At 41.7% G+C, this 24,810-nt stretch overlaps 3 protein-coding genes across 7 annotated transcripts in view; 2 read left to right on the forward strand and 1 right to left on the reverse strand.

Annotated features, from left to right (window-relative positions):
- Window positions 1-3,772, reverse strand: part of tmco3 (transmembrane and coiled-coil domains 3) — a 26,174-nt gene extending 22,402 nt beyond the window's left edge. Inside the window, exons 1-2 of the mRNA XM_036557333.1 lie at window positions 3,547-3,772; window positions 1,133-1,574 (exon numbers count right to left, since the gene is read on the reverse strand). Of these exons, the coding sequence (XP_036413226.1) occupies window positions 1,133-1,558 (426 nt within the window). The 5' untranslated portion in view covers window positions 1,559-1,574; window positions 3,547-3,772. The remainder of the gene's footprint in view (window positions 1-1,132; window positions 1,575-3,546) is intronic.
- Window positions 3,631-10,393, forward strand: dcun1d2b (DCN1, defective in cullin neddylation 1, domain containing 2b). 4 transcript variants are annotated; one of them, XM_036557336.1, is made up of 7 exons: window positions 3,631-3,753; window positions 6,564-6,780; window positions 7,046-7,214; window positions 7,457-7,587; window positions 8,063-8,145; window positions 9,141-9,237; window positions 9,418-10,393. In XM_036557336.1, the coding sequence occupies exons 2-7, from the start codon at window positions 6,606-6,608 to the stop codon at window positions 9,495-9,497; spliced, it is 735 nt and encodes a 244-aa protein (XP_036413229.1). In that variant the 5' UTR covers window positions 3,631-3,753; window positions 6,564-6,605; the 3' UTR covers window positions 9,498-10,393. The 4 variants fall into 4 exon arrangements, with proteins under 4 accessions (XP_036413229.1, XP_036413228.1, XP_036413227.1 ...); XM_036557335.1 differs by lacking the exon at window positions 3,631-3,753 and adding an exon at window positions 5,177-5,303 and having other exon boundaries at window positions 9,418-10,392; XM_036557334.1 differs by lacking the exon at window positions 3,631-3,753 and adding an exon at window positions 5,255-5,363.
- Window positions 10,394-16,051: 5,658 nt separating this feature from the next.
- Window positions 16,052-24,113, forward strand: adprhl1 (ADP-ribosylhydrolase like 1). Of its 2 annotated transcripts, XM_036557831.1 has the most exons (8): window positions 16,052-16,559; window positions 19,301-19,465; window positions 19,557-19,682; window positions 19,770-19,910; window positions 20,291-20,418; window positions 20,543-20,675; window positions 21,464-21,630; window positions 22,747-24,113. In XM_036557831.1, the coding sequence occupies exons 1-8, from the start codon at window positions 16,346-16,348 to the stop codon at window positions 22,816-22,818; spliced, it is 1,146 nt and encodes a 381-aa protein (XP_036413724.1). In that variant the 5' UTR covers window positions 16,052-16,345; the 3' UTR covers window positions 22,819-24,113. The 2 variants fall into 2 exon arrangements, with proteins under 2 accessions (XP_036413724.1, XP_036413725.1); XM_036557832.1 differs by lacking the exon at window positions 22,747-24,113 and having other exon boundaries at window positions 21,464-21,994.
- Window positions 24,114-24,810: the final 697 nt, after the last annotated feature.

Genomic DNA, 24,810 nt, shown 5'->3' on the forward strand with positions numbered 1-24,810 from the left:
AGTCAAACATTTATATATTTGTCATTTTGCAGTTTATCGTTAACATCCCTAGCAGACCACGTGAGTAAAGTGGCAGACATTTCCGCTCCTCGCTCAAAGCGTTTCTGTAATAACTCTGCTCAAGCTCCACACCAGGTATTCTATTTTACGCTCCTCGCTGGCTTCTCACTCACACGTCAGAGAAAGCACACTGTGTCTGCTCCACATGATCTGTTCTTATATTTATGTCTTGAAAGCATGGACAAATCACTACACACTTTATTTCACAAATTACATAATTTATGGCTATTATTAAACAAAAGACTAAACATATTCTGCGTTACACAGACTTTCGAAAGATCTTAAAAAGATGACCCAATCACAAGCTAGAAAATCGATGAGGGTGAACAAATACGCAAGCTTTTAACACCATCTTCATCATTAATACAGCAAAATGGATGACGTGACACTGACTGTGTGTAATGTGTGTAGAACTTTTTGCAATTGGTAAAATTTGCAGTATAAAACATCCTGTATATAAGTGTGCTGAACAGCTCCGCAGTGCAGATGCTGTGTGTGAATGGCCATCATGTAAAAAGGGACTGTCTGGCTCGTGGGATGGAGCAATACTGGAGCGGTTTCAGAGTGAGAGTGAACACTGGCGCTCCGACTTTCTGAAAACCAGAGCAAAAATCACGTCACTCCGCTCCTACTGCGCATCACTCACATGCTCTTGACTCTTACAATGACAAGTCAAACGTTACATGTCATCACTCGAGTCAGTCAGCCACCATAATGCTTCTGAATGCAAAGTATAAACTAAATCAGATCTTGATGCTCCTCCAAAGTTGCTACTGTTTTTTGTTTTAACTTTTAAAGCCAGCATTGCAAAAAACCCCGCTTTACTCTTATGGTTCTGTTGTAAAAAGGGGGCACAGGTACTCAGAGTACGGATTAGTAACCGTACCGTGCCGTAACGCGCTGCCCAGTGGAAAAAAATGTCTTTAGTGTGATGTCAGGGTCAGGAAGGAGTTAAGGAACAAAGCCTACACCGAGTCATTCTGAACATATAGTTCAGAATGTTCATATAGTCATATAGTCAAACTAACTCCTGCACCATCTCAGCTACATTTTTGCAACTTTCTGACCTCACCTTGATGGCAGCCTCTCTGAGCGCTTCCAGTCTCTGACGGCTGCTTTCCTTCATGTTCACCACGTCCCTGAAATCACCTTTCAGCACCCGCTGAAGGCCCAGTACGGCCTGGAACACGGACCGCTCACTCTCATTCAGCTCCTTCTGGAACACCTCCAGCGTGTGCACCTGGAAAAGCCTCTCAGCATCCGACAGTGACATGTCCCGCCTCACTGCCACTGCTGCTGCCTCCAGCTTCCTCACAGCAGCGCTCTTCTGTCGCAGGAGGCCCGAGAGGCGGCGGCAGTTCTCCGCCACCCATTGGTGGCCATGGGCAGCAGCTGCCCCCCGGCCGCGGTGCAGCTTGATGACATGCTGGGCCACCTGGTCGCCGGGCTGCAGCGCCCCCGCCAGGCTGAGGCACAGCAGCGCACACAGGGCCCGCATTCAGCTGACGCTTCACCTAGAGGAGAAGGGGAGAGAGAGTCGGTGAACAAGGGTAGCATGATGTATCTGCGACAGATACATGTACTGAGCCACTGGTATCGATACAGGGAGGGACGGGGGGACATGTCCTATCCGCTTTTAGAAGTTATGCAAGAAGACCTTCACAAAATTGTTGTCGAAAAAAGAACAAAGCTAAGATGCACAAGAGCTGCTGATCATTACATAGCGATCAATAACAGTTAGAACTCAAACCATGAAGATTGCTGTTTTGTTCAGTTATAGTCAGTAGTGACAAGAAGAAACAAGCACTAACCCAGCCGGAATCATTTACAACACCTCTTTACTGTATTATGACCTTTTATTGATTAACGTCAGAACAGTTAATAATACGCCCTCCTTTTTCTTCCTAATTAATAATATCTATCATTATTATAGATTTAGCAAATAGAAAAAATGTCATTGTAATAATCAACCAAACAATCTCTATACTGAGTATGTGTGATTTTATTCCTATTAATAATAATATTTGAAGAGTTTCATTTCAAAATTCTGTACCTCAATATGTAACAATTTTGGATGTTATGAGTTTAAGGTTCAATCATCAGTTATTAGTAACTGTATCAGCCAGGACACAGTGTAAATTATAGGCTATTGTTATTGGCCCAGAAATTGGTTAATGGCTCATCCCTATTAGTGAGAAGAAAGAGGTGAGAGAGTAAAAAGAAAAAGAAGATGAGGGATAAAATGAAGACAACAACACTGCAGAAACTGTGTAACAAGACTAGCTTGTGACAACACAGGTTTGGTAAGCTGAGCTGACACAGGTGGGGCTCAGGTATCCGGGTCGGTCAAACAAACACTAAAGGCACCTGCCACACCTGTCACACAACACATGACTCAACCTAGGCAAAGTGAAGATAACTATGTTCAACATATGGATAGAATTGAAATATGTATGACACAAAACTAAAGTGATATAATGATATAAAACATTGTTGAGATGCAAGTCATTCAGAGTGGTTTGATGTGAAACAGTGCCTTGCAGAGAAACTTACCAACTGGGTTTTTATTACCTTTATATGTAATGTTGATAACGGTAAACAGTGGTAAATAAGTGACAACATAAGTTTTCTTTGAGTACTATTCTGCCTTGCAGCGCCCTGCATGTATCTCTGTGCCATTATTGCATTAAAAAAATATGTTTTTGGCTAAAATATTGACTGAAAACTATAGCACAATGTCTCAGGCATCAGGCAACATATCCATAAGCATATGTAATAACTTTCTGTGAGTGAGCTTTTAGGCATTAAACTCTTCAGACATCTGGTTTCTAATACCACTATATGAACAATTCTGACTCTCTAAGCTTCTCTAGAGAGGATCATTTCAAATCAAACGACCCTGAATGACATTCTTTACATTTTAATTGTTGAATTATGTAGAAACTTTGAACAATCGGTGGAAGTCCCCCTTTAATCCAAAGAGGATTCAAAACTGTATGGCAGCTTTTTTAATGCGAGGACAGCATCACTCCTCAAATCAAGCCCTGAGAGCTGATCTCAGAACAGACTCCTCATATTTATGATGGAAACTGTCCCAAAAGCTGACTCTACATCAGCTCTCCTGCTCCTGAGGCGGTTTGGGAATACAGACCCTGGTGCCTCAGCAAGAAAAAGAAGCTTATAAACAAAATGCAAAATCTCTCTTAATAAACTGTGGACACGTTAAGAGCCCCGATTACAGCATCCTCATCCTCATCCTCACTGAATAAGACACGTAGGTCTTATTTCTCGCCCAACCGCCCCACAGGTTCGAGACATTTGCTCCAGCTTTTACAAGCAGTCCAAACATGAGGCAGTCAAAATGAATGAATTGCCAGACACGAACACTGCTTATCAGATCGCACGGACACGAACCTAACCGGCACCACTGGCGTGAGTCAGGCAAGAAGAAATGGCGACGAGAATGAGAACAGACGACATAGCTACCTTGAAGAAGTGTGAGTGAGTGGTCTGTCTGCGCAGCCCTGTGCTCCTCAGAAAATGAAGCGAACAAACGGGTCCTTGTACCGCCGGCCCCTCAACACAAGCCACATACTAACGTTATAGCAGCGGCGCTGTGAGGGGGAGAGCGAGGAGAGAGGGGCAGGCGCTGTGTTGACGGAGAGCTGAGCTTCAGTTTGTCCACTCACACAGGTAAGTCGACGGTTTACCAACATTAACTCCGCGCCGAGTCGGTTTTCGACTGTCCCGGGCTGACTGACTAGACTTGAGCATTGCTAGGACGTTAATCAGAGGAGATACAGACGAGCCGAGCCGACCTGCCGCTGTGTTTACACAACTGAAGTTAGCTTCTTAATCGAATCTGCCGTTCCACCTTAACAGGGCAGCGGTTACCGTCTGGCGCCTGTACAGGAGCTACAGCCAAGAGCGTAACTGCTGCCCCATTTAAGGTGGAACGGAAGATTCGATTCGGAAGCCAACTTCAGCCCCGTGATTGTACAGTGAACTGACAAGTAGTCGACTCGTGCTAGCGACGGCTAGCCGTGCTCAACATTCAACCGCCGTGAACTTTATTTCAAGTTTTCAGACTTTTTTTGACAAATTCAGGACTCGGCGAGTCGGCAGATGACGACAGCCATCGGCGCTGGTTGCAGTGACTTAATTAGCTTAGCTAAGTTAGTTAGCCTGGTTAGCCAATTAAGTCAGAATGTTGTTTCACTTCCGAAACAAATGAAGGCGATTGGCCGAGAGGAGTGAACTGTGGGTTGTGTAGTTTTATCTCCAGAGCGAGCTGCCTACACTGTCTGCACCTGTTTGTAGTTCATTCACGTTAACGTCTTTAATATTCCTGAACGCTTAATTCAGCTCATGCTGGTTTAAGGTGTTTAGATGAGGAAAGTCTCTAAGTGTGACCAAACAAAACGGTGAGTGTTAAGCTCACTTATCTTAAAAGTGAGGGTTATTAACGGGTTTTTAGTAAGGTGACTGGTTCTATATAGAAACTTGAGTTCTGTGTATAACCATTTAATGCTTAATTGGTTCTTTGCATGGTGAAATGGTTCTTCAGACTGATGGAGAATGTGTCGTGTACGTGATTGTTCTAGTGTTGTAACAACAGCAGAACCCTTTTTGGTGCTACGCAGAACCATTTTCAAGAGGTTCTACATAGAACCGTACACAACACATTCTCCATCAATGTGAAGAACCATTTCACCATGCAAAGAACCATTTAAACATGCAAAAGGTTCTGTGGAAGTCACAGTTCTGAACAGAAACATCCCCTTTACTAAAGAACCCTTGATACACCATCTTTTTAAGAGTGTAATTAACATAATTAACACTGTTGTACATTTAGGAAAAAGAAAACAAAATGTCCCCTTGTTGTTTTTTAAATGAAACAGTGTGATGTGGTAACCTTTGTAGGTTAAACTTTCTGAAATTTTAAGGCGTCCCATTTGCTCGCCCGCTGTGAACATTGACATTAATTTAAGATGTAAAAAAATTTGTCTTGACAGTCCGTTACATTTATGTAACAGTTATATTCATTAATTACCTATTTATTATCTAGTATCTATAATAATTATTGTAAAGCAAAGTGTTTTGCTGTCATTCTCGGACCGTAAGGGCTAGTCACGTTAAACGACTACAAGTCCCAGCGCCAAGGAAGAACCTGCGCAGTCCCGCGCATGCGCAGGAGGGGGCTGTCGCCTATCAAGTTGGTCCAACAGCGGGGTGATAAAATGGTAGGTGAAGACACGAATGGCAAAAACCCGAACTTGAAGACAGAACGGGGACTCGGAGAGGTGCCGAGCGGGAGAGGGGTCTGTTGTGTGCACCGGGGTGGGGGTCAGACGTGTGGTGGTTGTGTTTTGGGGGAGTTTTCCTCCGGCTGTGTCGCATTGTCACGGTGGAGCAATTTATGAGGGAATATGGAAGGTCAGTTGTTGGTGTTTTGAGAGCTGACAGACACTTTGCTCAACACGGCACTTTCACCTTTTTTGGTAATTGGCTTGTGTGGAGGGTTTGTCCACGGCGGCTGGGGATGAGGTCAAAGCCGGGCGGGTCGGTGGTCCGGACGGACCGCTAGAAATTCTCTCACAGACCCCGTTAACAGTGAGGAGGCGTTGGGGCTGCATTTTTGTTTACAACCGCCCAAACGAGGGTCGAACATCATGTTCCTTTTTGTTGTGTTCAATTAAGGAAGCCAGCAGTATGTGCTGTCAGACTAACTCGGCTTTCCTAATTCGTTCGGCCTGACCATCCAGGACCCTGACAGGTTTCTCGAAAATGAATATGGATGTTTTGGATGCCTGTGAGCCAACAGCGAACCTTCGAGTTTCAATACGAAGTGGGTGACGGATCAACACCTTTCACATTAAGCTTGTTTCTGTTGGTCATTGCTGGTCTGGTGAATGATAGATGCCATCAGACTGTAAGTGACTCCAAGTTGAGCACTGTGCTTAACTGAGCTGTGCTGGGGTGCTGTACTGAAGTCTGTTTGCTGGTTTGTTGTTGGATCAGCACTACCTTGCAAAGATTCTTTACTCCTTAAGTTTTGCAATCAGGGCTCAGTTTTACCCTCCATTTGTGTATGGAAGGAAAAACAGCCCTTAGTTTTTTATTTCTGCTATTTCCAGTTAATTGGAGACTTGTTAATACGTGTTTCTGTCTTACTTTTACTCATAGGGACATAGTTTATGTTATATAAGGAAAGAGAAGCAGGCTTTTTTTATTTCTGTTCCATCTAGCGACATGTCATTGTCAGTTTATACTTATGTCTTGTCATAATACTTGTCTTTGACAGCTCTGGATACTGTGTAGCACCTGAGGCCTCATATTTTTTTAAGTTTCTGATTTAGGGTCTGTAGAGTTCAGCCCCCGCTCTCAGGATAAGAAGACCAGTTGTATTCATTAGGCTATGGGAATCAAAAAACTTTGGCAATGTTCTGAGAAGTTTGGTTAATCAGACCTGTGTGTCTTGTGTGTGCATTTCCCCCCCACAGCATAAGCTGAAGTCATCACAGAAAGACAAGGTCCGCCAGTTCATGTCCTTCACCCAAGCCGGGGAGAGGACGGCTGTCTATTGCCTCACGCAGAATGACTGGAAACTAGAGGTGGCCACAGACAACTACTTCCAAAACCCGGATCTCTACTATAAAGAATCCATGAAAACCACAGTGGACCGCAAGAAGCTGGAACAGCTGTACAACAGATACAAAGGTAAATGGGTAGACATTAGGGCTGGACAATATAACCACATTTATCTCCACCATGATAAATTATGTCACCGTTTGCTTATTGCGAATATTGTCAGTACACTAACTGAACACTAAGAACACTAACCAACTATGTTTCGTTACAAAGAGAGCACTCCTTCCGGTGAATGGTTTTAGTCTGTGTCCATGTCATCTACGGGACATTTGTAGGTGTAATTGAATAAAACATACATATGTTCCTGTATATGTTAATGACCTGTCTTCCGCAGACCCTCAGGATGAGAATAAAATTGGTATTGATGGGATCCAGCAGTTCTGTGATGACCTGACCCTGGACCCGGCCAGCATGAGTGTTCTAGTGGTGGCCTGGAAGTTTCGGGCAGCTACACAGTGCGAGTTCAGCCGGAAGGAATTCCTAGATGGCATGTCCGAGCTGGGGTCAGCAGTGTTTTTTTTTTATTTTATTTTATTATTTTTTTTGATAAAAGTAAAATTTAAAAAAATTCTGTTAACAAACAGTTGATTCTGTGTGTTTCCCAATACATATTTGATATTCAAATTTAATTCAAAACATGAAGAACCTCTGATGAACCTCTCACTCTGTGGGTGTTTGATCTGCTCAAATATTTCATGATCATTAATACTGACAGTTCACATTTGACTGTATTTGTTCTCCATAGGTGTGACAGCCCAGAGAAACTAAAGGCCATTTTACCCAGACTAGAACAGGAACTCAAAGACTCTGGAAAGTTCAAGGACTTTTACCAGTTTACCTTCAACTTTGCCAAGAACCCAGGCCAGAAAGGCTTAGGTAAGTGTCACACAAATGGCAAAAAGCAGCACATTTATCATAATCTCAGTGGTGGCATATAAAGGGCACTGTTAATTTATCTGGACTGTGCAATAACTTTGTTACAAAATTATCATTTTGAATATATGGTGTAGTAAACAACAAACTACATAAAGTTAAGCAGTATTAAAAGGTCATAAGTAAGTAATAGTTGTTTGCCAGAAGCCTATGTTTCTGGTCTCAGATTTCGTGTTTCCCCTGAGACGGGTATTCCCTGACTTGGGATTCTGCATTGTGCTGGTTAATGCTGGCATACAAACAAGGGTGCTGTTTGTCAGTTTGCAGTGACCCCTCCTCGTTGGTCCTGCACAGTGGCCCATTGTCTGACCCATTGGACATGGATCACTCCCTGTACCCCAGCCCGCTCTCTCTTTTCCTCCCCTGTATTTCCCTCTTGTCCTTTCACTTTCATCTCTCAATGCTATCTGTTACTCAGATTTAGAAATGGCTGTAGCCTATTGGAACCTGGTGCTGACGGGCCGGTTTAAGTTTCTGGACCTCTGGAACAGGTTTCTGTTGGTAAGTGTCCTTCGATTCAGACTAATTGGTTGCTTCTGGTTTTGGTCCTCATAGTAAAATTCTGAATTTGTGCAGTTGGTTAAAAAATAAACAGTTTGAACTTTTGCATAAACTAATTACATAAGTTTTCAAAAAGAACATTAAAGACTTTGTCGGGAGCATTATGGCTTGGCTGCCAAGAGGTGCAACCGTCTTAAGAGTTTGTTCCTATTGTAGAGAGACTGTGAGCTCCATCCCTAGTGATGCCTCCCTTAGCTGGGAATCTAAGAGAGGATACTTGGTAGGATGGCCCTCACTCTTCCTCAATCACTCAATGCTAGCCAGTGCAACTGAGCGAGTTGAGCTGCAACCACATTGCATTATGCGACAGTTTGATAAGATGAGGTGTTCGCTGGTGAATGACTTGGAGGAACTATCTTGGCAGCATCATGTGTGATAGGGGGAGACCTAACTAATGGGTGGAATTTACCTCAGATAAACTTGGAGAAAAATCGGGTAAAAATTAGTTGGAGAGTTTTTCTGTAAAAAAAAGTATTATGGCTCCTCCTGACAAACTCTTTAATAGACAAATGTGTTTCCCAACCATGGTCCTGGAGGCCCACTGCTGTTCACATTTTAGTGACTCCTTTGCTCCCAGCACATCTGATTCATCTCATCAGCTCATGAACAACCCCTTACTGAGCTGTAGTGGTTGTGTTAAAGCAGGGAAAACACTAAAATGTGCATGACAGTTGTGGGCCTCCAGGACCAGAGTTGGGGAAACACTGATTTACACGACAAACGACACCTACAAGCATTTACCCTTACCAGTAATATCCAACTGTATATAAATATAAATACTGTATATATGAAACTGTATAGATATCCAACCTAATACTAAATAGGCAGTTAAACAAATGTGTTTAATACTGCATACAAGGAAATAAGCCTAGATCTATTACATGCTGCCATAGCCTTCATTACTTGCTCTTATTTATTGTGTCTATCCTTTGAAGGAACACCACAAACGGTCCATCCCAAAAGACACATGGAATCTCCTTCTAGACTTTGGAAACATGATTGCAGATGATATGTCAAATTATGATGAGGAAGGTGAGGCAATCCTTTAGTATTGATGGAAAGTGAACTTGAAAATTGATGAGCTTTGTTGCACAATGTTGACTATAATCTCTATAAAAGAAGTGAAGAGGACGGAGTACTCTCATTAAAATGGATATAAGATATGACAAGGTGTCTTGCAGAAATATTAACTATATTTTTGTCTTTCTTCAGGAGCATGGCCGGTCCTCATAGACGACTTTGTGGAATTTGCTCGGCCGATCGTCACAGCGAGCAAGCGCAAAAACGTATAATCACCACCTACCTCTTGGAGAGGGAAGTGGCACCTTATCTCTCTGTTCAGACTTTTTTTGATAGTAAAAAAGATTTAAAACAAACAAAAAATGCAAGAGACTTTTAAGTTCTAAGTCTGTGCTACCAAACTTGGGTTGAACAATGTAGAGCTGACCAGGCCTTATCAGGAATGAGTGAGATTGTTTGGAGCACATCACCACCAGAGGGCGACAGTGAACCAGCCCCCAATGGCATCAAGCTGGAGGAGCCCCTATCATCCATCTTGAGTTGCCCTAGCCTCAAGGTCACTGTGGTTATGGACGTCATGACCTTGCCCTGCACTGTCCACCAAACTGCGGTTCAGGGGTGACACTTGTGGTACGTAAGAATCAATAGCATGTCAAGTCCCAAGGCTGGAGCCCATAAAGGGGTGTAATATAGGATAATAGATTGTGCATGTTATTTGTGATTGATGCACAGTGTTGAGCTGTGCAAAGTAAAAGAAAGAAAAACTAAAGATCACTTTTCATTGAGCAATGTCATGTACAGCCCCCACTGTGTCATTGCGCATTGTTACAAATTTGCAAGAAGCGTAAACTTCCAGGTCTGTTGTCCAGCGGTGTAAAGCCTACTTTCTTATATTTGAAATGTGTAAAGACAAGATCCAGTTTCGTAAACAAGTCAGAAAAACAACATGCAGCAATGCTCAGAACACCAGCAGAAGTAAGATTGCTACAGTTGTAAAATACTGTATCTAATAGAGATATGTACAGACATATTGCTACAAATGCGTATGAGCATAAATACATGATGTTTATTAATGTGATGAGAAAGTATTTGGAATAATCTATCTTGAAAGCTTGGATGTCCTCAATGTGCTTTTCCACGTTTAAACATGTATCATTGGTTTTATCTTTGTTTTAAAATCTTTTAAGTAGAATGCTGTCAGGTTTCCATTTAAGTCACAATTTTCTTAATTATTGATTTAAGCATCATATTTCTAACCTGCCTTGCAAAATATGCACATTTTCAAGTCATGTAACATTTTAAACAATGGTGAAAATCTGACAAAACTAAATATCATTTAATTAAGAAATAGTTCCCTTTTGACTTTCAGTTGACGCTTAAAACACTAACATAGAGATTGTGAGAGTGGATTTTATTTACAGCCAATAATGATGTCAGAGGTTTTTTTTTCTTATTCTGCAAACACTTGCACACACTACAGTAAGTTGACTAGAAGGCTCATATTGTATTTCTTTGGATTTTATTTATTGTTTTTGTAGAATTCTGGACAAGGTGCTATGGTGTTCTGGATCTCCTCATTTAACTGTTACAGATTGCCATTTTTGTCCAGTTTTGTTCGTTGGACATGTACTTCCATCATGACGGAGGCAAGCCTCCTCATAATGTTGTCCTCATGTGGTACGCCTTGCAGAGTGTTCAGTGTTTGGACTGTTGAGTCCTGGGTGGTTGAGCTCATCAAATCAGTATTATTGCATATGTAAATAAAGATTATTTAAAGAAGAAAAAAAGCTGTTATCTCCATTATCAAATCTGAACCCATTTGTTTGATTGTGGAGTAAGGAAGGTGTTCAATAAAGCATGTTTTTAAAAAAAGATGACAAAGTAGACTAGATTTTGTCATACAACCAAAGCCTTAGCACTGATTTCCCATCTCACGCTTTGCCATATAATATTCACAATTCATAGTTTGACATTCAAGTTTGACATCACTGTCTGAAGGTATAAAATACAAATCTAAAACTAATTTTTGTTGCAGACACATATGTAAAATGATTAAACTTCATAGTGTTCGGATAATTTGTAGCTGTGAAAATTGAAGAAATCTATGTTTAGAATGTTTAACAGTGCAGTAAATTACTCCATAATCATTAATTAAATATAAATGTCAAGTTAAATGTCAAGTAATATGTTTTGAAAGCTTTCAAAAGCTTGAAATATTAAATAAACATCTAAAAATACCTTCTAGTATCTAGTGTATAATAGAATATACTATACAAGTTGTTAAAGAATGAAATAATTGCGAGTTCTAAAGTTCTGAATGTTAAGTAGCAGGTTTTGAATTATGAAGTCTTCTTTAACTGTGATTTTCTCGAACAGAAACAGATCTTGTATCAGCTGTATGCTAGCAGCATCATCTCTCACCCATTTTGTATAATGTACTGGTGATGAGTCACCTCTCAGAACTAGTAGTCTACCTTCCGCCTTTACGATTGTGTTCACAGTGAAACCGTTGGTTTCCAGGGGCAAAAGTCACTCTTTAGCACTTCGGAGTCAGCATTTTAGTCATTCTGAAGTGGATCTTTGATCGATTGTTGAACAAAAGTGGAGCCAAATGCATGGATTTGCAGTACAGAGCCACCCAAATGAATCTGCATTATTATTAATTCCCTTCCTTTATATGGGACCTCCAAGGTGTCACAAGACACTGGAAATTTCCATTACTCAGCAAATTATTACATATTTGATACCAGTAATAGGAATGTTTCCCTTCATCAGATCTATAACACATCGCTCCTTGTCGTCAGGTCATGTACCATCTGCCTTCATTACTGCCAGGGTGATACACAAGAAGCTCATGCCATTCTTGATCATTCTGTCTACAATGAGTTGTCTCTCTCACTCAAAACCAGCTTGTGGATCCTAACCTGTCTGGCTTCAAACCAGTGCACTCTACTGAAAAGCCTCTCATAGCAACCATTGAGATGCTCCGTGCAGGCAGATCGGGCGGTCTTGATTCTTCTCAGCCTCTTAACCTTACATTCGCTCCATGCAGACTCTCCATTGGTGCCCCACAAGGCTCAGTGCTTGGTAGTTTTCTCTTTTTCCCCTCTATACTCACTCTTTTGTTGATGTAACATCTTCTCTTGGCTTCTCCTACCACAGCTATGCTGATGAAATGTTCATACTTTCCTGTTGTTTATACTCGCATGTTGGGCTGACACCTCTTCACGGACAGCAGCCCAACATCTAAACCAGAACCACCAGCACCACCAAGCTGCTGTTCCTGTAACTCTTGGCATAGGAACCTAAAAATTATACAAAACCATAAAACCATACCTTGAGCCCTTTGAACCTCAAGTTTTTGATTCACAGCCACAAGGCTTGAATCATAAGCCCTGAAGATGCAGGGAAGACATGCTTTAAAACTCTTCTCTGCACTGGCTCCCAAGTTGTGGATTGAAAGCTGAGTTCCTTGCTGTCTCCAAATGTCTGTTGAAGACCCATCTCTTTGAAATTTAAATGAACAATAATCTTAAAGGATTTTGACAAACCCATAAGTGGAAATATACAATGAAGGGCCCATAGAGGTAGGAATTCCTTTTATCAAGCCTAAAATATAAGTAATACATTAGAATAATTAAAGTAATTGCAAATACATTATAGGTATTTTGTGTAAATCACTTAACATTTAATTTTTGTTACTACAGTATTTCAATATTTTAATCTCCTCCATTTTCTCTCACGATGGACTATTTTCCAAACTACACTAATTGCGTGATGATCTACAGTCTTTGGATTATTCAAGTGGACATGTAAACAGCATGCTCTGATTTCCAGTAAAGTGAGCTGGATTTTAGATCGGTAATCGGATTTCTCAGTGTGTATACTCTTAACTCTGATTTCTTTCACTTTTCTCAGTCTGCAGATGTGCAAAGCAAACAGCATTTAACATAGCACTAGCGAAATGACAACAAAACACTTTTAGAGCGATGCTGAAACCAACTACATGCCTGACGAAATGAAGGACTTAAATATTCTTCATCTTCTAGATGATGTACGTTCATATATTTTTTTAAAAAGCCACTGGGCGTGACGTGAATTTTTTACGTTACGTTTACATCACATCCTATTCTGTCAGTTTATTGGCTGGTTGCAAAGCATAAATCTGATTACTGCCTGACTCATCTAGATACAGAGTTTTCCTGTTATCTGATTACTCAAGTACATGTAAACGTGAACAGGTTACAAAATCTGACAAAATCTGATTTTCTGCAGTTGTCAGATTAAATGCATGTAAATACACATAGTCTTGGTACCATACTCCTCTCATGTTCTAGTGCTTAATAATTTCTCAGTCATGATTGGTAGGGAAAACAGTGGTTTCATGGCCAGCAGGTTTGAGGGGCCCATCACTCTACCACACCATTTGTTTTAAGAAAGCAGCGTCCGTTGATAATACCTGGGCAAGATTTGCTACGGGATTTCAAGAGATAGCATAGCTATAGCAGTTTTTGGGGGGCATGCTGATGGAGAGGAGATGTCATCAACTTCTTTACTTGAACTACAGTCAAGTCTGTAGGTATTTGGACAGTGACACAATTTTTGCCATTTTGCCTCTGTACACCACCACAATGGATTTGATCAATGAAGCAGTCAAGATTTTATGTTTTAATTCAAGGTTTAACAAAAATAGAATATTGCATTAACTATTGCATTTAGGAATTACAGCCATTTTTTACATAGTCCCTCCCATTTTCACAGGCTCAGAAGTAATTGGACAAACTAGCATGATTTTAAACACAAATGCTGAGTTTCTTCCCTTAACATGCTTTGCTAGGCAGCCGCCTTCAGTTGCTGCTTGTTTGTGGTCTTTCTGCCTTCAGTTTTGTCTTCAGTGAGTGACAACTGTGCTCAATTGGGTTGAGGTCAGGTGACTGACTCAGCTATTAAAGAACATTCCATCTCTTTGCCTTAAGAAACTCTTGGTTGCTTTCCTGGTATGTTTTGGGTCATTATCCATTTGCAGCATTTGACTCAGCATTTGAATCTGAGCAGAAAGTACAGCTCTATACACTTCAGAATTCATCTTCCTATTTCTATTAGCAGTCACATCATCAATAAACACCACTGACCCAGTTCCATTGGCAGCCATACACAAGCATCCCACAACACTGCCTCCACCATGTTTGATAGATGATGTGGTATGCTTCCGATCATAAGCCCTTCTTTTCTTCCTCCATGCTCTTCTCTTCCTATCATTCTGGTACAGGCCTTTCTGTTCATGAGTGGTTTCAGCTCGAGGTAAACCCTCTGTATTTATATTCATTAAAGCGCCTCTTGATTGTAGACTTTGACAGCGATACACCAACCTCCTCTAGATTGTCTTTGACTTGACTAGTTGTTGTGAAGGGGTTTTTCTTCACCATGGAAAGAATTCTGTGAATCTCCACTTTAGTTTCTTCTGTGGTCTTCCAGACCTTTTGGTGTTGCTGAGCTCACCAGTGCATTCCTTCTTTTTAAGAATGTATCATATCGTTGATTTGGCCACTCTTAAAGTTTCTGCCGTCTCTCTGATAGGTTTGTTTAGTTTTTTCAGCCTAATGATGCCCCCCTCACTTGCATCGAGACCTCTTTGAATCATATATTAAGAGTTCCCATTACCAGCTACCAAATGCATATTCAACACTTGGAATGAACTGTAGACCTTTATCTCCTTAATTTGTCATGAAATAATCAGGGTACAGGTCACCCTTGGCCTAGAAACTGCTTCAGTTTCAGTGAACTGTTCAGTTACTTTTGAGCAGTGAAAATGGAGGGAGGGTAAAAAATGGTGGTAATTCCTAAATGGTTGATGCAATACTTTTGTTAAGCCCCTTGAATTAAAGCTGGAAGTCTATACTTCAGTCACATCTTGACTGCTTCATTTAAAAAAAAATGGTCACAGTGCAAAGACCAGTCAGTATATGGATGTACAGCCAAGAGTCAGTAAAGTCCTTTTTCTGTTAACAGCAGGTCTAAATACATATTTTGTAGAGCAAACTTTCTCATAGCAACCATCTCAGTACTGACGGATCAAGGACCAGAAACAGTGGAATTAGCTGACTGACTTAATGCCAAAACCTCAGATTGCTGATGTGTGATACTTAAAAAAGACTCCTAGCCTTTGTTCAATTTCAGAGAGGGAGCATTGAGCCTTGTTGGACTACATGGTGAGTAACAGCATGGTGTGGCAGAACACAGATGTCATAGGAAACATAAGTGAGAACGATGTAAAAATCTGCAGAAATAAAGGCACAGCTAAAACAATCACAACAAGCCAAGTACAATTAACAGGGAAGAGCAGATTCAATGACAGAAATGGCCATGGTTTTGCATCAGCCTTAAAAGTTTAATAACTAGTTCTACAACAAGGCAGTATAAGGTACTTATGATACTTCATCTGAACTTGATCTTGGGGTACAGATAGTTCTAAAAAAAAGGCCAACAGTGAAGAAAGAGCAGAGGCCTATAAAATGAGTGTGTTATTTCCCCTATCTTCCAGTACACTGTGTGATGATTCCCGGGAGCCGAGCAGAGTCAGGGCTCTCACTCTTCGGTAATACTCCATTCTTGTCCTAGGCCTTTGGGGTGGTGGGGTGGGGGGCTGGTGTGGGGCTGGTGTGGGGGAGTTAGTGCTGATCCTGGACCAGCTGACAGGCTCAGCTCTTGCCATGGTGCCATGGGGATTGCCTTTTTAGGAGACACCTGATCGCAGCCACACAAAGAGGGTTTGTTGATAAGGTTCTGCTTGTGGGTGTGTGCATGTGTGGAGTGAGAGTAATGAATAGTGGCGATTAGGACGAGTGACTTGGAAGAGAGAGAGGAGGGGGCGTTTAGGGGGTTTTGGTCAAGCTGTAGTCTAGTGCTTTGGGAGGGTGAGATAGTGGAGCCCTTCTGAAGCAAAGAATCAAAAAAGGTAGAAGACTGGCTTTGAGGCACAAGGTCTTCTTTAAGGTCCTGGCAAATATCTACTTGAAAGAAACTGTTTTCCTCTTGAGTCTGACAACGTTTTGGAGAGTGTACGCTGTCATTGTGTCTTGAAGACGTTTCCCTAGATGCTCTGGAATTAAAAAAGCCCCTAATGGAGAAATTCCAGGCTGGAATGATCCTGGGCGCAGTCGGAGATGCCCTTGGATATCGCAACGGCAGCTGGGAGTGGTGCCTTTCAGGACCTCAGATCCAGAAGGAGCTCTCTGCTCTTGGTGGGCTGGAGGCCCTTAAACTGGACCCAGATAACTGGCCCTGGAGTGACGGGGCAATGATGCATATGATCACAGCTGAGGCCCTTGTCACAGGTAAGGGCACGCCCACTCAGGTGAGGAGGAAAAAAGTTCAAAACGACAGTGCCAAAATGCTGAATCAAGCATGTTAGAATAAATCCTTATGATTGTGGTTTATTGTGTAAGAGAGCAACAAGTAGTACTTTCAACACCATACAAGAAAAGTGCACTAACATAATAACCATGTAGTTGTCAAATGCAGTCTTTTCTTCTGCGCCACTGCTGCTGTTAATTATAAATAATTTCCAATGGAGAATTCGAGCCAACTTGTTTGTCCTTTGTCTGTACACTATTGAGTTGGCTGTGGTGATACATGAATTAGGGACTCTGTTAGCTATACACTCCTGTAGTTTTAATGATTTACCTTAATGTTTCATCAAGTTTGAATGGGAAATTGCACATATGCTCCTTTAATAAATGTGGGAGGTCTCTGTATTTTTAAATACATGATTTAGTAAGCATGTATGAGGACGTATCCCTTTTAGTTCTGAAAAAATAAGAAGGAAGTGAATACATTAACCATATTCAAAGTTGTGTAGCCAATATTTTCTCTGGCTCTGTAAAGACCTTCCATATATAGAAGGAGAAATGTCTTTCATCACACTCTTTCCAAGTCACACACTCATTATTGTTACTCTCTCTAAAAAAGAAAAAAACACCATTTAGCAATCTGTCTTCATAGAGACATCTGATCATTCTCTTTCATAAACAGTTGATGACATTTTCACCCAACAAAACACTTTACTGCTTGTCATCTCTCAGTGCCAAACAATACTAGAATAGGGCTCGGTTCAAATTCCCAGTCGTCCTCTTGTCCCATCCACTGGCGTCCTGTTGCCCACTGACTCCAGGTAATCTCTATCATGACAATAAATAACTCCAGCACTGATGGCATTCTTTAATCCTTTGAAACCTCAATGCAAATGTCAATCCCCATCCTGACTCATCTCTGCAATATACCACGCAACATCCAAACTCTAGTCAAGCTCTGAAGTTGCCAGTTGAGCCTAAAATAGAACCTGAGTGAATGTGATCTTCCACCAGTGTCGGACAATGATGGGGGAGAGTTGTTGGACCGCTATCATCTTCCCTGGTGGGCTGTGTTCAGAGGCTATTGCGGTTCTCCTAAAAGGCACGATGACAGCCTCTGGGATTTGAACACTGCTTATCCGAATTCCAGCGCCTCTTGACTACTGAAAATAAAAATGCCACAAATAAGCCCAACAGAAGTCAATGGGGCTCCCCTTAATCCTCAACAGGGACCAACCAACCACAGACTTTTGTGCTGGAACTAGAGACTGGGGTCTATTTGAACTAAGTATGAAGACAAATATGGTATGGCCAAGAATCAGATATACACCATTTTCCCCTTTCCTGAAATATAGTCCATCAGCCAAGACGTTAGATGTTCAAAATTGCATCAACACTGAAGTAAATAACAAGTAATTTAAACTTTTAGCCACCAGTTAGCATCATACAAACTGTATGCTTAAATCATCACACACTTGCCTTAAACTATGTCAAGCTGTTAAGTAATCTCAAATAGACTTGCTTATGTGGTTTCTTGAATACATTCAGGATTTAGGCTGGCAGCTACTACAGTTTTTAGATATGTGACATACTTTTGCCCATTTTTGTAAATCACTATGTCATACACTATGACAGCAGAGGTTGAAGTGTTTCTGAGATCTGAATTGATGTAATAAAATACTTTAGTTGATCTTATTTATTTTGCAGTGCTTTATTTCATTCAAATACTTCTTTAAGTTGAATAAAATCAGTTAGATTGCTTGTTGCCACATGAAGTAATTTTGTTAGGCTAAACTGATAAATCATTTTTACAGTGTACAGGAACCACAAAGCACACAAGCAAGTTCTGTTTGAGATTATTCAAAAACTTTGTGCAGCTTGAAATGAGTATGCTCTGATTAAGGCCTGTAGTTTGTACAAAGCTAATTAGTGGGTTTCCATTACTTGTCTCTTAGCTCCATTGGAAAAACTACACTGCAAAAGTGGAACAGGGGAGACGTTGATTTGAAATGTTTTTGAGTGCTTTTGTTGATCTAAATGATTTATTTTACTTTCCATTTGTTCATTCAATTAATTTAATAAAAGTCAAAAAATAAAAACAGTTAAATTGTACAGTCCAAAGACACAAACACTGGACTCTGAGCAGGGCTCATCACCAACTTATGGGTCAAAGGGAGATTTCTGACTTTTGGGCAAACCATCGCTTTGCAGTGCAGGAGGTTAACTGAATAATAAGCACCCTAACAACACCTCATAATTAGAACCCCATCATCACATCCATAGTTTCCCACCCTATAGATTCACACCCATGCCCAATGTGGAACTCTTAAGCCTGCTTCTGCTATATATGAGCCAAGCTGTCTGTTTAAGGGATATGAGGGAATTCGGGGTGTGGGTGCTGTTGGGCCACACAGAGCCCACTGATATCCGGAAAGTATCCCACCTAAATACACACACACAGACACACACACACAAGTCGAGCTGCACTTCTAATCATGGCTAAACTTAGCCTGACACACTCCTGCTCAGCTGGCTGGAATGCCAAGCACGCTAATACCACATGAGGGCATCAAAATGCGTCTGTGGCTGGAGAGATAGCGAAAGTGTCCACTTTGTGTTTGTGCCAGCTGTATGAGCCTTATCACTGAAAAATGTGCTTATGTCACATACAATAAATGTGTACAACACAGATAACTAGCTGTCCTGCAATGTGTTGCTTTGCTAAGACTACTGGTGTCTGGAGGATCTATACAGAGAGTTGGTGCAGCTGTACGTGGAGGCCATGGTGTCCCTGAAGGGCCGAATTTCTGACCCAGGCACAGTCGAAGGCTGTGCTTCCCTCAAACCTCACAATTTCCTGCTTGCCTGGCACACGCCTTTTAATCAGAGAGGTACGCCTTCATCTGTAAGACTGATGCAGCTAACAGTGTGGCTCATTTAATCAGCCTTTTCTACAACGTGTGATTTTGTTCATACCTCAAGGCTCAGGTTTTGGAGCGGCCACAAAGGCTATGTGTGTGGGGATGCGCTATTGGCAGCAAGAAAGACTGGACACCCTAGTGGAAGTGAGCATTGAAACAGGCCGGATGACCCATAACCACCCTCTTGGTACCATATCATCCTTCTGACTCAGGTTCCACCTCCAGTCTATTACTCTAAATGTATGCAAAACTAAAGCTGTGGTTTTGTGTGCAGGGTTTCTAGGCTCTTTGTGCACTGCCCTCTTTGCTTCATATGCTTTACAAGGCAAGCCGGTGGTGAACTGGGGCCGTGATTTCATGAAGGTGATCCCGATGGCAGCAGATTACTGCAGGAAAACAATACGCCACATGGCAGGTGAGGCCTATGATATATGCTTGACAATACTTGTAATGACATCACGTACAATACACTTAAAATTTTATGAAATATGGTGATAATTTTGAGAAATACAAGATTCACAAAACCACAAAGAAACAGCTAATGAGGAACAAGCAAAATGCTTTCCAGCATTTCAAGATACAAAAATGACAGGAATATTTTCATATTTTCCATTAAATGTTTTGCTTTAGTAGAACTGGAAAATTATCAGAATTATTTCAAATTCATTTAGTGTGTAATAGGTTAATACTCTACACAGGTGTAACCAGGTAGTCAAGTACCACCTTGCAACAACTGCTTAGTGTATGTATTTGATACCTGGGAGTAAATGCCGCATATCTCTCTCTCCCCTTCAGAATACCAGGAGCACTGGTTTTACTTTGAGGCCAAGTGGCAGTTTTATTTGGAGGAGAGGGGCATAGAGGAGGAAGGCAAGAACAAGCCCCTTTTTCCTAATAGCTATGATGCAGAGGAAACTGATAAGGTTATTTTATTTCATCAGTCATTACCCACTACCCACTATTCATGATCAAAACTGTGATCTTTTAGACCAGTAAAGTCCAGCACCAGCTTGCAACTAAAACCTTATTATGCTGCTTGTCGCTCAGGTGTATAAGCGCTGGAGCTCAGAAGGACGAGGTGGGCGAAGGGGCCACGATGCTCCTATGATTGCCTATGATGCTCTGATGGCTGCAGGCTCGAACTGGGGCGAGCTGTGTAAACGGGCCATGTTTCATGGAGGTGAAGCATCAACATCGAACAAAACCAACATGCACATACATGGACCAGCCACTTCATTAAGTACACCCCCTTGTATCTATACTTATTGTCCATCATATCAGCTCTTTGTAGGTCTACAATTACATACTGTAGTCCATCTTTTTCTCTGCATACTTTGTTAGCCCCTTTTACCCTGTTCTTGGTCAGGACCCTCATAGGACCACCACAAAGCAGGTGGTGGATCATTTTCAGCACTGCAGTGACACTGACTTGGTGGTGGTGTGTTAGTGTGTGTTGTGCTGGTACAAGTGGATCAGACACAGCAGTGCTGCTGGAGTTTTTAAACACCTCAGTGTCACTGCTGGACTGAGAATAGTCCATAAGCCTGGCAAAAATAGTACTAAATGTTACATTTCTACAAGGCTGGAGTTCGCAAGCCTTATTTGCCAGCCTTTTATTCGGTTTTTCCGTTCCACCTCAAATAGAGGAGTTACATTCTGCTGGAATGGGAAATTTAAAGCCAACTTCAACTTTGTTGAATTTCTCAAGTCATCCTGTTTCAAAAAACGCGTCATATGTGTGTCCCGCATACTCGTGCCTCTGGAAAAAAAAAACCCAAAGAAAACAGATGTTCCAATATTTTAGTGTTTAGAAGTTCCACTGGCTGTTTGGACACACAAAATCGTTATCTTTGCACTGTGGATGACATCTAGTTCCAATCAGATTGTAAACAAATCTGATTCAGTAAATGTCTCTAGAATGGACAATTTATTTGGTCAAAATTTGTGTTCATGATCTCACTTTTCCAGGAGAGAGCAGTGCTACAGGTCTGATCGCTGGCTGTCTGTATGGGCTGCTCTATGGGCTGAGCCAGGTGCCAGCTGGACTGTACCAAGACCTCGATAAGAGGGAGAAACTGGAGGAGCTAGGAGCCAAACTATACCAGGCCGCAGCTGCAGAGAAAGTACTCAGAGAAGTAACTGCCCTCACGTTCTGGCTCAAACTGGAACACGGTTCTTAAGCTGCTCACCCTCCCTTACCTGTACCCAGCATCCTTCTCTCTCTGAAACTCTATCCTTCGTCCACTAACAAATCTGTATTTTTGGTTTTTAACCTGAGCTCTGCATAGTAACAAGCTAAGAAAATACTAATTGAGTTTTGATTCAGTATTCAAATAACTGAGACTGTGTCTAAAAGAACAGAAGAAAACGGACAATTCAGTGATGCAGAACCTGTAATTTGACTCAACTGACATCTGGGCACCTACAGATGGCATCAAAGCAACTTACTGTGGTTTGACTGGAAAGTCCATGATTGTCTTGTCAAGTTATAGTAAACTTTCTGGTGCATGTATATTATGTAACTTAATTAAAATATCTTAAGACACTATAATTTGTAGCAACTTCTTTTATCAGCAAAATAATTTTCCTAAACTTTATATTTAACTCCTTAAGTTCTGCACCCATCAGCAGCTACAGACTTTCCTCAATCTCATAACTACATAACTTGCATAGGAGTTTTATAGTAGTTCATGAATAATTTGGTGTTTACTTAATTTACAGGATAATAAACCTTAAAATGAATAACTGAATGATAACGCTAGAAGTTAAGGGGTTAAATTCAAATGCCCTAACCTGTGACTCCTTTCACACTACATGACTACCTGCAGTGTTCTACAGCACTGGCATAATGCAGTGATTTTGAATTTCTACTATTCCATGAGCTCTCAATTCCCAGAAAGAACCTTATGCTCTCCTTGCAACAAGGAACTTATGTCTGAAATTGTGCAGTGTGAAAGGGGCTTAAGTAACCCCCAATACCCAAATATATCTAAACCTGCTGTAGTCTTGTTATGTTCCTGCTATAAACCCCCCAGCCCTTATTCAACTCAAACGCACAAAGCAACTTCACAGCAGTGACCCCAATTCCCCAATTACAGCATAACCATCACTGAATCCTCATTCCTGCCCTTGCCACTTGACAAGATACAGTTCAGATCTAATTACACAAAGGAGTGACTATTACAAACACTCCATTGAGGATGCTGCTGCTCCATTCTGAGTACAAAGAAGGACCCTTTTATTTCATGCAGACCAGAGCGGGAGGGGCATCAAGGAGCTGTTGCCACAGAGACCAACACAACAGTGAATGTCAGGACACTTAAACGGCTTGTCTTGGATCGTTCCACCGATCCAGTGGTAAGAGAGATTCTGGAAACTCTACTGCAGTACTTCACCCAAGAGCTCCCAAGTTGGGGTCGACAGAGCCAGGAGAAGACAATGAAAAGGGACAGCGTATGTAGGAATCGCAAGAAATCTTCAGGGAATATTGTTCCTCGACGCCTTACCACTTTTCAGCTTTTGCAGTCCAAGTTTCTCATGGCCACCCCAAAGCCAGCAGTAACCCATCGGAGGGAAGTGGGTTCTTTGAATTTAAAAGGGCTCCAAGGAACCAAGGAAGTGGACAGACCCGGTGATATAGGGCGAGTGGTTAAGGGAGGGAGGTCAAAGGTGCAGGACATGATCGCCAAGTTTGCAGCAGTCGAGCAGAAAGAGAGAGGGCTTGAGGCCAGGAATGTGCAAGAGCCACAGAGACTACTCAGACAGATCAGCAAGGGTCCCCTTTTGTCTGGTATCATGAAGAAGTTCGAGGCCTTGGCAAAAGTGCAAAGTAGAAGTGATTTAATTGAGAGCAAGAAGCAAAAACGTACAGATGTACTGTGTAAACAAAAGAAAGCTCAAGATTTAGGGATTCTTGACAAACAACTGTGCATTCTAAATCAAGAAACAGATGATTATTCAAGCTCAAAGGTGAACAACAATAATGTTGTGGAGCACCAAGGTACTCTGCCAGCAGTAGAAGGAACACAGTGCAGTTCAGAGGAACAAGCTATTGCTTCTAAAAAACTCAACAATGATGTAGGCATATTGAGCCAGGTGAACAATGATTTAGATATCTCCAGCCAGGTGAAAAGTGATGTAGAAATCTCAAGCCAGGTGAACAATGATGTCATTGTTTTGGGCCAGAAAAACAGCTCTGTAGAGATCTCAGGCCAGGTGAAAAAAGATGTTGATATGTCTGGCCAGGTGAACAATGATGTATTCATCTCTTGCCAGGTGAACAAAGATACAGATATTTTGGGCCAGGTAAATGATGATGCACATATCTTAGGCCAGCCGAACAATGATATAGATAGTTTGGACCAGGTGAACAATCATGTAGATACTGCAGGCCAGTTAAACAATATTGTAGACATGTCTGGCCAGTCTCTGGGTCACCAGGTAAATGATCATGTAGATATCTCGGGTCAGCTGAACAACGATGTAGATACCTTGGGCATGGTGAACAATCATGAAGATACCTCAGGCCAGTTGAACAATGATGTAGACATTTTGGGCCAATCACTGACTCAACAGAAAAAAGATCTGATAGTGCAGCAGAATTTGAGGTATGCAAGAGTTGAGGTAGTTTCCTTCACTGCTGTGGTGGAGAACTCTGAATATGAGCTTCACCATGGACTTTTAGTGATGGAGATCCCACAGAAGAGGTATTTAGCCACTGTTGTACTACACCCTGATGTTTGGGTATTGGCCTACTCATCAAGACCTCTAATGGAGGGTTTGGCACATGACGAGAACAAGTGGTTGGCATCAATCTCGTGTCTGGACCAACCATATGAAAAATGGCAAACACCTGCACATACAACCTCAAAGAGCTTGGGAAAACAATTACAGGACAAAAGGGCCTCTAACCATGGAACTTTCACTACAGTTACACAGAAAATTGACAGATATGCCCTGCCCTGTACAAAGACTACTACAGTCTGAAAGTCCAAAGGAGCAGCAGTGCCTTCAAACTAGTGCACTGTTTGGTCCATATAAAGATCACGATTCAACAGGGCCTCAACAAGATGTGCATGTTGACTGTCACCAAAGTCCTATACCTCCATATAAAGATGAACATTCCACAGCTGAGTCTCAGCAAGAAGTCGTCATAAAGTGTCACAAGAGTCCTCTAGATGAGGCAAATAATAAAGTTCAGAATGCTGTGGAACTGAAACTAGAGGAGGGCCAAGGTGTGTCAGCGAAGCCACAGGCAGACCTTTCCGCTTCTCTGGTCCTACAAAGAGACCACGGATCACATTCACTGAAACAGA

Source organism: Colossoma macropomum, unplaced genomic scaffold, assembly GCF_904425465.1.
Source record: "Colossoma macropomum unplaced genomic scaffold, Colossoma_macropomum, whole genome shotgun sequence".
NCBI classification, from domain to species: domain Eukaryota; kingdom Metazoa; phylum Chordata; class Actinopteri; order Characiformes; family Serrasalmidae; genus Colossoma; species Colossoma macropomum.